Source organism: Geotrypetes seraphini, chromosome 9, assembly GCF_902459505.1.
Source record: "Geotrypetes seraphini chromosome 9, aGeoSer1.1, whole genome shotgun sequence".
In the NCBI taxonomy this organism is placed as follows: Eukaryota; Metazoa; Chordata; class Amphibia; order Gymnophiona; family Dermophiidae; genus Geotrypetes; species Geotrypetes seraphini.
Window position 1 is genome coordinate 5,967,192 of NC_047092.1, and position 15,111 is coordinate 5,982,302.

General features: G+C 44.8%; 1 protein-coding gene across 2 annotated transcripts in view; it reads right to left on the reverse strand.

Annotated features, from left to right (window-relative positions):
* Positions 1–15,111, reverse strand: part of DHTKD1 (dehydrogenase E1 and transketolase domain containing 1) — a 63,386-nt gene that overhangs the window by 30,815 nt on the left and 17,460 nt on the right. For both annotated transcript variants that reach the window (XM_033958692.1, XM_033958691.1), the window contains exons 5-7: positions 10,441–10,710; positions 7,735–7,906; positions 3,907–4,105 (exon numbers count right to left, since the gene is read on the reverse strand). In XM_033958692.1, the coding sequence (XP_033814583.1) occupies positions 3,907–4,105; positions 7,735–7,906; positions 10,441–10,710 (641 nt within the window). The remainder of the gene's footprint in view (positions 1–3,906; positions 4,106–7,734; positions 7,907–10,440; positions 10,711–15,111) is intronic.

Here is a 15,111-nt window from a genome sequence, read left to right on the forward strand (position 1 = left end):
TGTGCAAGCATTCTATCAAAGTTGAGGTGGCCTTGAAAGAGAAAACTGTGCAGATAAGACTGTTGGAAGGGTTTGTGGAACTGGCAATTGTTGTTGTTAGGTTGATATGTAATATTTTTGTGTCTGTTTTATTGTAATCTGCTTAGGTTTTAAGCAGAATAGAAATGTTAAAAATAAATAAATAAGTTGCTTGGTTGGTAATTTTCAAGTGTTATCTTTAGTCTTCTGAGGGAGAATGAGACAGTGTGCAGTGCTTCCCTTTCTTCCTAGGAGGTTAAACTGTGGGAAGGGCTATGTTTGCTTTGATACAGGATAAAACTGAGAAGCTGCTGGCTGCACAGTGCCCTCCACAGGCAAGGCTCACAAGCATTTGTTCTGTCTCCATCTGCTGATAGAGGAGTATAACCCATTCATTTGGAGTGGTCTGGATACAAGGGAAGCTATCGCACAAGAGCAATTTTTTTCCTCCTTATTCCTCACTGGGAACATAGGCTAAAAGCAGTAGTTCAGTGGAAAATCTTGTGCATATCATCAAGCAATTTTAAAAGGCAACTTTCCGATTGCGGATTCCATAAAAATTCAAACTTTCCGATTGCGGATTCCATAAAAATTCTGGGAGCTACTCTGGATTGCTACCTTACCCTTGAAGCGCACACAGACTTGCTGGTCAGAAGAGGCTTCTCAACATTGTGGAAATTGAGAACCATTACTCATACAAGAGGCTATATCCCACTAAATGCGAGAAATACAAGCAAAAATTATTAATCCAGGAAAAGGCCTCAGAATTGGAGCCTACGCAAAGTCCTATCATGGACTAGACTGTCAGCATAGTATTACCACTCCATGCTCCAATCATAGGCCAGAAAAACCTGGAACTTGTAGAATCTCTTAATTTATTATTCTTTTTAATTTTTTAATATTTTTAATTTTATAATATAGGTTTAAACCTTAAAGTCTATACTTAAAACTTCTTTTTAAATTTTATTGTGGTTGATCTTAGAATTTTTCATAAATAGACCCTAAGGAAAATAATCTACTGTTACAACCCTGCTGTGACTAAATATTGTTTAACATTGCTATACTCGCAAAGGTAGAGAAGTTAAAGGTAACTAAATTACTTATCTTAAGCAGTTTTCATTATAGCTTGAAAATCCTATAATGACTGTGCAATGGCTATGCCGCCGACGCGGCCAGCGTTTCGTGGGCAATAAGTACATCCACTGCTTCAGGGCTAATGGCCAAAAGACATCAAGGCATTGCGTTCTTTAAAACTGCCAAACTTTCTCTGTAAACTTTGTTTGTATTTAGGAAATTGAGAACCATCAGAAAGTACTTCGATACTATCTCAGTCCGCTTACTGGTACAATCCTCCATTCTAAGCTCACTCGACTACTGTAACATCATTTATCTGGGGTCTTTCAAAAAAATCACTCAAAGACTCCGAATCATCCAAAACTCGGCAATCCGATTGATTTTGGGGTTAAAAAAATGGGAACACCTAACTCCCTATTACCAAAAGCTTCACTGTCTGCCCCTCGAAGCGAGAGTGGTGTTCAGATTTGCCTGCCTCTGTTTCAAATCCATTCTAGGTTCGGCCCCCTTATACTTGGTTCCCCATTTCAACTTAGAATGTCCATTCAGACCCACACGCACAGTCCATCTGTTTAACCATCCAACACTGAAGACCTGCCGTTACAAAAGATACCTGAACAGAACACTTGCCTTCCAAGCAGGTCAACTGAACGACTGGCTGGGTAACATTATCACGCACTCCTCATTCTATCTAAGTTTCAGAAAACTTGTAAAAACAAACTTGTTTAACCAATTTGTAACCAAGTCCTTTCAAGCCTCTCCTCTTCAACCCTAACCGAATTGTTCCCAAAATCTCTTGCCTCACCTCTGTATCATGCTCTCCTGTATTTTGATAATCTTGCATTGTATCTGTATTCGCTGTTTGTCCAGCTCTTCTTTGTTGTAAACCGCCTCGAACTACCACGGCTTTGGCGGTATATAAGAATAAAATTATGATTATGATTATATAACAACCCTTATTTGGCCAAGTAGTTCAGCCTTTTCATATTTTTATTCATTTTTACTGAACATTCTGAAGGTAACTTAACAGTTGCTTAACTTCTATAAAAGGTATGTGCACCAGTTTTCAAAGGGAAGTACCAGCACACTTACCCTTTGAAATTTTCCATACAGAAAGAACGTGCACATATTTACACATGCTCTTTAGCAGCTTGGAAATATTTCCCTTTTTTATTTTGGGCACACATCTACACGTTTTCTAAATCATGTGCATAGTCCAAACTCCACTCCTTGGAACACTTCCATCCAGGTCAGAGAAACTTATGTGTATAGAGAGCATATGCTTATATACCCTGGGCAGTATCGCTCTTAATCATGTTACTGTGTGAACTCCCATAACATGATAGGGCCTTGCCCCATACAGTGTGGTAAATCCACAGAAAAATTGCTTTACTACTTTTATTTTAGTATAGAAAAAGTAGAATGATAAACTTAAGAACATAAGAATAGCTTTACTGGGTCAGACCAATGGTCCTTCAAGCCCAGTAGCCCATTCTGACGGTGGCCAATCCAGGTCACCAGTACCTTGCCAAAACCCAAAGAGTAGCAACATTCTGTGCTACTGATCCAGGGCAAGAAGAGGCTTCCCCCATGTCATAATAACAGACTATGGACTTTTCCTCCAGGAATTTGTCTAAATAAATAAAGATAAATAAAATAAGAGAATATTGTTTATCTCTTTGAATGTTATTTCTTTGAGAAAAATAAAACCAAACTGACAAATGAAAATTAAGCCTAAATGAGTAAAAAAATTAATAAAATGTTGTGTTGAAAGATTTGTCTTTATTTTAATCAATTGATATCTTGCGTTTCAAAATATTCAGTTTAGTAGAAGGTATATATCAAACCAATGCTAGGAGATGGTCCCCCTTCGGCCACCCCTTCATTACCTCCTATTGAATGTTAATCTTCGGGCCCTCAGAAATGCCACCAGATGTTCAACAATCTTTCATAACAACTGGCTTTATGCATTCATTCTTCACCGGGTCACTTTTAACTTTTAACATTATTTGCTATGCTAAATTTAAATAGAATGTATTAAACCTTCAACCTTCAACTTAAGGTAAGAATATAAACGAAGTAGAATTGGTTGAACTTTCAATAGAAGTATGTTTTACTATTATTAAGATCGTTTTTTTTGTTTTAGGGATTGTAGCCCTGAGGAAACCCCCCTAAGGGTGAAACATGTCGGCGTATTTGTCCCTTACCACTCACCACCTAAGTTAAGTTTGAACATAGTAGATAAATCAAATCAATTTGCAAAATTGAAGGCTTAATACATTCTATTTAAATTTAGCATAGCAAATAATGTTAAAAGTTAAAAGTGACCGGTGAAGAATGAATGCATAAAGCCAGTTGTTATGAAAGGTTGTTGAACATCTGGTGGCATTTCTGAGGGCCCGAAGATTAACATTCAATAGGAGGTAATGAAGGGGTGGCCGAAGGGGGACCATCTCCTAGCATTGGTTTATTTTAATCAAGGCATCTATCTGGCAACATATAGATCTACTAATCAACAGCACAAACCCAGACTTTTTTGACAGAAGGTATCCGAAGACTGATTTGTTGTTTAGCTATGTAGTTCTTGCAGTGTTTAGCAAGGGTGTAAAATAAGTGTACTGGTAGTGTGTCTATTACATGCATCCATGTCTAAAACTAGAATATGAGACTTCAGAATACTCCCAGAACATCTTTGTAATGTGACCAGAAATGTCTTCATACTCTCTGCTATCCAGAAATCCACATTATTATTCTGGGTAAGATCTGCATATTAGAAACTTGCTGAATAATGAACCGAAAGCCCACACAACATACCTGATGACTCTGTACATAGCAGGGTTCGTGAAAGATGGTTCATCTAGCTCATTATGACCCCACTGCCTGTAGCACAATAAGTCTACAATCACGTCCTTGCGGAACCGGCGTTGGTACTCGATGGCCAACCGTGCAGCTCGTACAACTTCTTCAGGATCATCTGCATTGACATGTATCACTGCACAACCTACTATCTTACCTAGAGGGGAAAAAAAAAGCATTGGGCTTCTTTTCCAAAGGTTATTTTTCACCTTTCTTTGTCCACTTGTTTCACCTTTCTTTGAATCACTTGTTTACTCATTCCAAAAATATTAGGACTAGAGTCATGCGATGAAGCTACTAATTAGCTGTTTTATATACCGTATTTTCTCGCATATAACGTGCGCGTTATACGTGGTTTTTACGTACCGCGCATACCCTTGCACGATATACGCGTGAGCGCGTTGTACAAAATTTTTTTTACATAGTTCCCCCCGACGTCCAATTCACCCCCCCTGCAGGACCGCTCACATCCCCACCCCGAAGGACCGCTCGCACGCACCTGCACCCCCACCCCAAAGGACCGCTCGCACGCACTCCCACCCGCACCCCCATCCTGAAGGACTGCTCACACCCCCACAGCCTCCCGACCCCCCCCCATCATGTAGAAGCTCCTACCGGTGTCCTGCTGCTTCCTCTTGGCGGTCCTGACACCCAACACGATCGGGGCAAAAGGGAGCCCAAGCCCTCTTGCCCCGCCGACTCCCCAACTCCCCGACAATATCGGGCCAGGAGGGAGCCCAAGTCCTCCTGGCCCTGGCGACCCCCCCCCCCCCCCGCTAGTTGTTCGGGCCAGGAGGGAGCCCAAACCCTCCTGGCAACGGCGACCCCCTACCCCCACCCCGCACTACATTACGGGCAGGAGGGATCCCAGGCCCTCCTGCCCTCAACGCAAACCCCCCTCCCCCCAACGACCGCCCCCCCCCCAAGAACCTCCGACCGCCCCCCCAGCCGACCCGCGACCCCCACGACACCCCCACCCCCCCTTCCCTGTACCTTTGTGTAGTTGGCCGGACAGACGGGAGTCAAACTCGCCTGTTCGGCAGGCAGCCAACGACGGAATGAGACCGGATTGGCCCATCCGTCCCAAAGCTCCGCCTGAGGGCGGGGCCTGAGGCACATGGGCCCAACCCGACCATGTGCCCAAGGCCCCGCCCCCAGGAGGGACCTAAGACTCCCGGGCCTATTCTGATTGGCCCAGGCGCCTTAGGCCCCACCAGTAGGCGGAGCTTTGGGACGGATGGGCCAATCCGGCCTCATTCCGTCGTTGGCTGCCTGCCGGACAGGCGGGTTTGGCTCCCGTCTGTCCGGCCAGCTACACAAAAGTACGGGGAAGGGGGGTGGGGGTGTCGGCCAGGGGGGTCGCGGGTCGGCTGGGGGGGCGGTCGTTGGGGGGAGGAGGGTTTGCGTCGAGGGCAGGAGGGCCTGGGATCCCTCCTGCCCGTAATGTAGTGCGGGGTGGGGGGTCGCCGTGACTAGGAGGGTTTGGGCTCCCTCCTGGCCCGAACTAGCGGGGGGGGGGGGTCACCAGGGCCAGGAGGACTTGGGCTCCCTCCTGGCCCGATATTGTCGGGGAGTTGGGGAGTCGGCGGGGCAAGAGGGCTTGGGCTCCCTCTTGCCCCGATCGTGTCGGGGAGTCGGGGGGGGGGGGCAAGAGGGCTTGAGCTTCCTCTTGCCCCGATCGTGTCGGGGGTGCCGCGGTTGGCTGGGGCAAGAGGGCATAAGCTCCCTCTTGCCCCGATCGTGTTGGGGAGTCGGGACCGCCAAGAGGAAGCAGCAGGACACCGGTAGGAGCTTCTACATGATGGGGGGGGTCGGGAGGCTGTGGGGGTGCAAGCGGTCCTTCAGGGTGGGGGTGCGGGTGGGAGTGCGTGCGAGCGGTCCTTCGGAGTGGGGGTGCGGGTGCGTGCGAACGGTCCTTCGGGGTGGGGGTGCAAGCGGTCCTGCGGGGGGGGGGGAGGTGAATCGGACGTCGAGGGGCATCAGGCTTTCAGAGTGGGGACAGGACTTCAAGGGGGAGAGGAGAGTCGGGGCGGGCGAAGAGAGAGTCGGGGTGGCCAGAGGAGAGTCGGGGCGGGCGAAAGGAGAGTCGGGCAGCATGCGCGGTATACGGGTGTGCGCGGTATATAAAAATTTCTGTACATAAATTTGTGTTTTCCGCGTGCTATACCCGTGTGCGTTTCCGCGTGCTATACCCGTGTGCGCGTTTTACACGGGTGCGCGTTATCTACGTGAAAATACGGTAATACATGAAATTTTCATTTTAGTGTGCTACAGTATTATTTTAGTGCTATAAGTACAGAGGCAGAATGTCGGTCTACCTGATGCCTTAAGTTGACTGTATTGATACATTGCTTAGACTTCACAGTCCCTGCTAGTATTAATACTACTACAGTGCATTTATTACGCTTTGATCTATATGGGTTTTTTTTGCCAAAAGTATGAAGGTGCTAGGAAGAAGCAGCAGACACTAGGAAATTATTAACAAAGATCAGAAAGATAACCAATTCCTTCCTTTCTATCATGCAGCCTAAAACCAGAAGCATTTCAGAGTAGAAAGCTGCACGGGAGCGGGGACGACGGGAATCCCTCGGGTCACGGGGATCCCGTGGGGATGCCCCCTAGGGTCGCGAGATTCCTGCGGGGTTGGATGTACTCGCGAGGCTCGTCTTCTCCCTACCTGCCCTGCTACAGCACACAGCCGATCGGAAGTCTTCCACGATGTCAGCGCTGATGTCGGAGGGAGGGCTTAAGCAAAGCCCTCTCTTCCTCCGATGTCAGCGCCGACATCGGAAAGACTTCCGGTCGGCTGTGTGCTGCGGCAGGGCAGGTAGGGAAAGGCAGTGGCGTACCAAGAGGGGGGTGGGGAAAGCGGTCCGCCCCGGGTGCAGCCTTAGGGGGGGTGCACAGCCGGTCAGGTCCCCTTACCTTTGTGGCGCTTCCCCCGACCGACCGACAACAGGCCCGGTCCAACAAACCTCCCTGCCCTGTAGCCGCGAATCTAAATTACCTTCTTACAGCAGCTTCAATACTGCTGTAAGAAGGTAATTTAGATTCGCGGCTACAGGGCAGGGAGGTTTGTCAGACCGGGCCTGTTCTGTTGTCGGGCGGGCGGGGAAGCGCCACGAAGGTAAGGGGCAGGGAGAGAGAAAGGGAGGAAAGGTGGAATGGAGAGGAAAAGACGCTGAAAGCACATGGGGAAGAAGGGGGGGAGAAGGACGCTGAAAGCACTGGGGAAGACAAAGGGGTGGAGAAGGACGCTGAAAGCACATAGGGAAGAAGGGGGGGAGAAGGACGCAAGACAGAGGGGGAGAAGGACGCTGAAAGGACATGGGGAAGACATAGGGGGAGAATGACGCTGAAAGGACATGGGGAAGACGGGGGGGGGAGAATTACGCTGAAAGGACATGGGGAAGACGGGGGGGGGAATTACGCTGAAAGGACATGGGGAAGACGGGGGGGGGAGAATGACCCTGAAAAGACATGGGGAAGATGGGGGGTGGGAGGGACTTTGGCGGGGACGGGTGGGATTTCTGTCCCCGCGCAACTCTCTATTTCAGAGCTTTATGTGAACATGAAAGTTTAGAAACTCCAGCACCTCAGCCAAAAAAGTATGCCAGGAGGTAAACTTCATTTTTCCAAAGATTTTTTCAAAAAAATTTATAAACCGACTAAAATGTTACAGTATAATTTAGGTAACCAGAAGCAAACTAATTTCACTTTGCATTAATTGAGCTTCAGTCCAAAGTCAAGAATCAGGAACAAGTGGCAGAAGGCACTCAGACTTACCAATGTCACTGCAGTGTAAGGAAGACCTCCCCCTGTCTGCTGGGGTGGTGAAACCCAGCTGATTATTGACTATCAGATGAATGCTTCCACCAACTCTGTAATGGGGGAGATTAGAAAGTGTAAACGTTTCAGGGACAATCCCTTGACCAGAGAAAGAAGCGTCACCATGAACCTACAGTATGAAAGAAAAGGCGAAGAACTGTGACAAATTCTATACGGCGAATTTGGATGAAGCATATCTTTAAAAAATGAGGAGAACGTTTAGGATGGATCTGCATATCTCATTGCATGCAAGCAGGTCACGACTAACATTTACAGCTAAATTAAAACAAATGCACACAGTAAATCATAAAATTATACAAAGTCCATTTTAAGTTCTTTTTCTAAACCATACTACAGTGTAGCCTGTTCAGCTTCATGATGGGTGTTCTGCAGAAAATTCCATGTTATCTATGATTTAGTCATTATAAGATCCATTTTACGCAGATCAGGGAAAGTGAACTGAGAAATCCTCTGGATATGACGGCAAATATCCAGATTTTTGCTGGTGGTGGTCTAGGTATTTTACAAAAGATTTTGAGTTTGGCAGAACCTTTTTTAAAAATACTGGAGAATTCAGCAGGATGTGATCTGGATTCTAATGTATCTAATGTACCTGAGGCTATGGAGGACTGAGTGACTTGCCCAGGGTCACAAGGAGCAGCATGGGGTTTGAACCTACAACCCAAGGGTGCTGAGGCTGTAGCTCCAACTACTGCATCACACAATCCTCTAGGCTCATTTATCTTCTCCTACTAAAAGCTTTTCTACTTCCAGAGAAGCAAGCCCTGGAACCCCCTTCTTGATGCTACACTAGGAACACTGCCTGCTCAGATGTGCCAGCAAACACAACTGACTGGGAAATCCAGTCCACTAGTGCATCTAGACTAGGTCTTTTAAGCTGTCTAGGCTTCTCCAGACCCTTTGCCCCAGACTGAGATCTTGTCCACGTTGGTCTCCCTGAGCCGACATCAATAAAACTGTCTTATACAAGAGAAGAGTATATTCTGGAGAAGAGGTCCCCCAGCTTCCAAGGGTCCCAATTTCCCTGCTGAATTTCCCAAGACTCCCAACTCCCAGACAAGTCAAGCTCCTGCAAGGCCCTCCTCAACCATAGCTTCAGCTGAAAATGCTCAGAGGCCATCAGAAATGGCAGAAGTTAAAATGTTCCCTTGGTTTCTATGTGATATGACTTAAAAATGTGCTAGGCACTCTGTCTGAAGCCCAGCCATTTCCTTCCAAACTGTCCCAAGCAAGGCTCCCCCAGGCTTCAACCATTCTGCTATCCTACCACAGCGCAAACCAGTGTCCGGTGGTCATCACAGCAGAAAAGCATTTCACCCTCTCAGACAATATTTCCTTCACTGTTAGCAACTGTCCCATTATGCACACTGCCTTCCAGCAAATCTCTTCAGCACTACTCCCTGTGCTATACTAATCCTAGCCCTTCATTGCCTAGCCACTTGCTAAAGCTCTCCTGAACCTAGCCACCATTGACAGGAAAACTACTGCTCTCAGCCTGGCTCCCTTCAGTTGAGACTGTTATCTGCTGGTTTTTTTTTTCTTTATTAATACAAAATATTGTTCAGAGCAAAAGAGAGGGAGGAAGGAAGGCAGAACACTTTAAACCTGAGCCTGCCAGCCCAAGTACTGCAAAATAAAAAAAGGGGGGGGGACTCCTTCAAGTATCCCCACACTAGTGGCCCTCACTCTGGATCTTAAATTCCATTCCTGCCCTCCAAGATCTAGTGGTCTATCAGTTTTTCAACTGGTCCAACAACTAATATTAGTTTAGAATCACTGCACAGTATGTATGCCCATCAATCATTTGCTGGAGACAGAGAAATTCTACTGAACTATGACTGTGTAGTAGAGAATAGCATGGTGACAAAATTCATCACCGTTCCCGTCCCCGTGGATAACCGTGAGAAACCATCTCCATATCATTCTTTAAGGAGAGAGGAAGAATCAGAGTATGAATGGGCAACAACCACTGACCCTCAAGGTTTGCATTAAAGAATGCTGGCGTAGAAGGACCAAGGTTGAGATAAGACACTAAAGAATGTCACGGGATAGTTTCCAGCCACTGACCCTCAAGATTTGCATTAAAGAATGCTGGTGTAGAAGGAACTAGGTTGAGATAAGACACAAGGATGACACGAGATGGTTTCCTGCGGTTATCAGCAGGGACGGGAAGGGTGACGAATTTTGTCACTGTGTCATTCTCTATTGTGTGGTACCCTTTATAGGACAGAGCTCACAACCGATTGGTCTTTCTCCCATCTGATGACTAGTGGGCATAACTCATTAGTACCGGACTGGTCTGGCAGTCAATAAAGAATAAGATTTTAATATGTCTTCTCTAAAGAGGGCTGCAAGCTGGCTGTAGAAGGCAGGTCCTACAATGCAAATATACACTTGTGCAGTTCCTGGGTGATACACAATTAAAGGCTAAAGCAGACAAAAAATTCTCCCTTATTAAAAACCACACATACATACACACACGAAAATATGAGAAGCATGAAACTTTGCTTCAAAATGGAATGTGTTTGTTTAGATGAGTCAACTTCCTTCCAACATCATTCATGTGTTCGGTTGAAGAATGTCTTTCATTCTCTGCCTATGGTAACAAAAAACTTCCTAAATCATTTTTAGTAATCGGGTTACCTGCACACAGAGAACTTTGTCCCCAGGTTGGGCAGAACTGTCTGGTGAGTAGTCCCCATCTTCCCGAGACTGTTGTCTTCCCCGTGTCTTGCCAACTGCAACAGGATTGATTGCTTCTAGATGTGAAGGATTAGGCAGCATTGTGACATGCAAGGGACGATGAGAACCAAAATCCAAATCTACAGAAGAAGTCAGGTGAGACAGTACATCGCCAATGGATTGGGTGTCTTCGGGAAATTCACTCAAGCCTCGCATTTTACGAAACATCAGCTGCAAAACAGAAATGCCAAGAGCCAGACTTAATTTCTTCATCTTCTAGTCTCTTAATATTTCAGACTTCAAAAAATGACTGAAAAATAGTTAAGTAATACAAGGTATTGGCAGCTCAAACAGCACAGAAACCAGAAGGTGTTTGGCCTAAAGAAGGGAATATCAACTCCTGAAAGCTAATCAAGAAATGCAGAAATTCCACAGAATCTCAAACTTTATTGCAGTTCAGAAAATTACTGAAAACTCATTTTTGCACAAGCTTTTTTCTTGACATGAGAAGATTAGATTCATTGCAGGTGATGTATCTTTTTTTTTATTATTATTTAAAGTTTGTATTAACAAAAGCAAACAGTTACAACAGCAAAAAAATCACTTACATCAAAAACACAAGTGATAAGCCATAACTGATGTGCCGTATCTCTTCCAAAGCACCTGTATATATTACAACTAACCCCCCCTCCGTAACCAACTCCTCCACCCCAAAACCCCCACCCCCAAGAAATGATGAGTGCAATCAGGACATCAGTAACCAGAAATAAAATCACCAACTGCCGCATCAGAACGGGTACTCTGCCAGGTCTCATATGGATCCCACATCTTATGATAAGGAGTCAGATGATTCCTCCTTATGGCAGTCAATTTGGACATTTGTGGTATATATTATACTTTAGCTAAGAAAGCTGCCAAGGTCGGCAAATCCGACCTTTTCCAGTGAGATGCCAGCAGGAGATGGCCCATAGTGAGCACTAAGTGAACCTATTTTTGCTGTCACTAAGCATCCTTCCATAGTTTTAGGAATATATATAGTCCCAACACCTCTGAGACAAACGACATCACTTTGTCCCAGAAACCTTGTACCTTTGGACAATGCCACCATAGATGTTCAAAGGTGATATATCTTGACAAATTCCTCATCCCTGTAAAGACATGATGTCTAGCATTCTTTTTTGCCTTCTAGGTTTTTATTGGTTCAGTTTAAGATTGTGGCAATGTGAAGTACCCTATACTGTGTATGTTTATTGTGAGCCGCTTTATGAATGTTTTAAATAAATCCCAGTTATTTGTTAAATCATGAACTACAATGCAAACAAACTGCATGGCTTCATCTGAGGAAGAAAGATGAAACCTGAGATAAGGCATGGTCTTGTTTCTCCCTTTATTGGACTTTCCTTTCAAGATTGTAGTTCCTCCCCTTTAACCTTCTCTTCCAGTTTGTCTAGAACCCCTGTATCGTCTGTCTTTTTCCTTTTTAACTATGTTTTACTGAGTGTAACTTATATAATGTTATTTTAAACTATTGTACACCGCCCAGAAGCCAGATTAAGCGGTACATCAAACTTTTTAATAAACTTGGTCTATAGCAGGGGTGTCAAACTCAATCACATAAGGGGCCAAAATCTAAAACATAGGCTAAGTCACAGGCCAAATTTTTTACTAAGATACTTAGGGGTCTTTTTATTAAGGTACGCTAACCAATTTAGCGCACGCTAAATGCAAGGACCCCTTAGTCTTAGTAGAAGTATAGGGTTACAATCGCTCCAACCCCACGCTAACTCTGTGATGTAAACAAAATAAATTTTAAAAAGAAAGACTTTTCCTCTCTCTTTTAGTTCCTAGTTCACACTTGCTGTCTAACACCAGCTCTGGCAGGATACACATTTCAAATCTGACAGAAAATAAAATTATTTTTTCTACTTTTTGTTGTCTGGTCATTATTCAGATCATGTTGGGGTCCCAGGCTCTGGTTGTCTTCTGATAACTCGCTTGCCAGGGCCCCTTCTTTCTTCTTCCCTCCCTCCATCCCAGCAGCTGAAGACAGGCACCTCCCTCCAGTGGTCTGAGATAACGCGCAGATACTGAGGCGGGAGGGGGCCTGAGGCCAAAGAGGGGCCCAACAGCGCACAACCACCGTTCCTTCCCTCCCTCCATCAGGTACAACGCAGCTCCATCAATGTTAAAAAGAGCCGCGTCGAAATCGGAGCCCTGCCGCAGCACATTGCCTCTGCCTCAGTCCCGCCCCTCCTCTGACGTATAGGACTGCGGCAGAGGGAGCATGCTAAGGCGGCAGCAGGGCTCCAATTTCAACGCGGCTCCTTTTAATATTGGCGTTACTGCGTTGCACCTGAAGGAGGGAGGGAAGGAATGACGGGCCAAATCTCAGCAACAGCAGGAATTGTTTGGCGGGCCAAATTTTAGTACCCTTTGGGCCAAATTTGGCCCGCAGGCCAGAGTTTGACATGTCTGGTCTATAACACTAGAGCAGGAAAATGGCAGATCAGATATGCCTGCCGTCAAAACTCTCATTATCAAAAACTTCAGCCATACACATTGAAGTAATACTTCCAAATACAGGTCAAAACTCAGTTGCAGACCACCATACACAATTAGATTGTACTTTTTTTTACCAGGTTTTTACAAATCTGCTCAGTACACTTGAAAAGGTTTCAGGTACACATGAAGGGGTGGGTAATGAAAATAACTTTTACACAATATGATATAATATGATATACAATATGTAATGTATGATTGGAAAGTATTAGAAGGGTGGGGGGAGGGAGAGGGGATAAAAATATATTTAGAATATTATGTATTAGATATAAAAGTGATATTGTGTATTCATTAATTGTATTTCAATATTTTGTACACTTTATGTAAAATTTGAAAATGAATAAAAATTATAAATCCGAAAAGGTTTCAGGTTCTATGAAGTGCATCCTGCTAAATTGATTTGTTAGTTCTGAAGGCTGCAACTAAGCATCAGCAAGATTTAAGAGCCTAAATATGTACACTGGAGAAAAGAGGAAAAGGGCAAGAATCAAGACATTTTATTAACTCAAAAATATATAAATAATGCGCAAGTTAAAAAAAAAAAAAAAAGACACCATTGTATTATTAGGCAGTAGACTCTGCAGTAAATATTTCTTCACAGAAAGAGTTCAAATCAGGGAGGAAAGATCATGGTACGACTTGGACATTATTATTATATACTGCCTATCTATAGTGCAAACAAAATGGTTAACATATTACATACAGGTACTTTCTCTGTTCCTAGTAGCTCATAATCTAAGCTTCTGTGTTTATTCAATCAATCTTTCTACGTTTGATGTTGCAGGTTTATAAGGCCCTGAAGCAGTGGATCATTTTCCACGAAACAATCGTTGGCCTGCTTATATTTAAACTCATTATACCACATACTAAAGTGATTAGTTAGTTATCACACATAGAAACTAAATAATTTCCCCACTCGACAAAGGGACAAAAGTTTTTATGCCTATGATGGTCGTTAAAGTAGGGTCAAGCTACATTATCGACTCACTATGAACTGAGGCTTTTTCTTTTGTCTCCTTTCAATGCGGTGGCATTCTTTGCGGCATTAGTGGAGAGAAGCCATCTTTGTATTTTGTTATTGTCCTCTACTCTTCCTGGTGTTGTGAGTGTATTCCAGTCAATATTATATACATTTATTTTTTCTAAAATGGACGTTTATGCTGAATGCACCCATTTTTCCTGTATTTTAGAACACGCTGCAAGCTATAAGACAGCAGAATCTGTTTTAAAATACTGATGAAAAGTTGAAACTCAATGACTTGCACATCTCATGTCCTACATCTAATGACCTACAGCAGGGGTGCCCAAAAGGTTGATCATGATTGACAGACTTGTGTTGCCTTTGTGTTCTCCCTGCTTCCCCAATGCGCAAAAGCCATGCCCATGCAGCCACTACATAAACGTTCCCCAATTCTGACGTCGGAGGAAGTTCTGGGCCAGCCAATCACTGCCTGTATGGCCTGGAACTTCCTCTCCAACGTCAGAATTGATGTCAGAAGGGCGGGGTGGGGAACACTTGTGTAATGGCTGCACAGGCCTGGCTTTTGCACGTCGGGGAAGTAGGGAAAAAACGTCATCTTTGTCAGTGGCGGCTTGGGGGGGGCAGGGAGAGAGAAAGAAAGACGGTGGCTTGGGGAGGGGGCAGGGAAAGAAAGAAAGACAGTGTCTTGGGGAGGGGGCAGAGAGAAAGGAAAACAAAGAGAAGAGGGCAGAGAGAGAGAAAGAAAAAATGGGAGAAGGGAATGGAGTGTGTCAGGTGACAGGCAGGGAGAGAGGAAGAAAAAGTTGGACTCATGGAGGGACAGAGATGTTGGATGGGATGAGGTCTGGAGGAGAGGAAGCATGCAGGAGGAAGAAAGAAAGACTGGATGCACATTCAGACAGACGTGCAACCACAGACTCATGAAATCACCAAACAAAGGTAGGAAAAATGATTTTATTTTAAATTTAGTGATCAAAATGTGTCCGAATTTTTATCTGTCTATATTTTGCACTATGGCCCCCTTTTACTAAACCGTAATAGTGGTTTTTAGCATAGGTAGCCTATGAGCGTCGAAAGCAGCGCGGGGCATT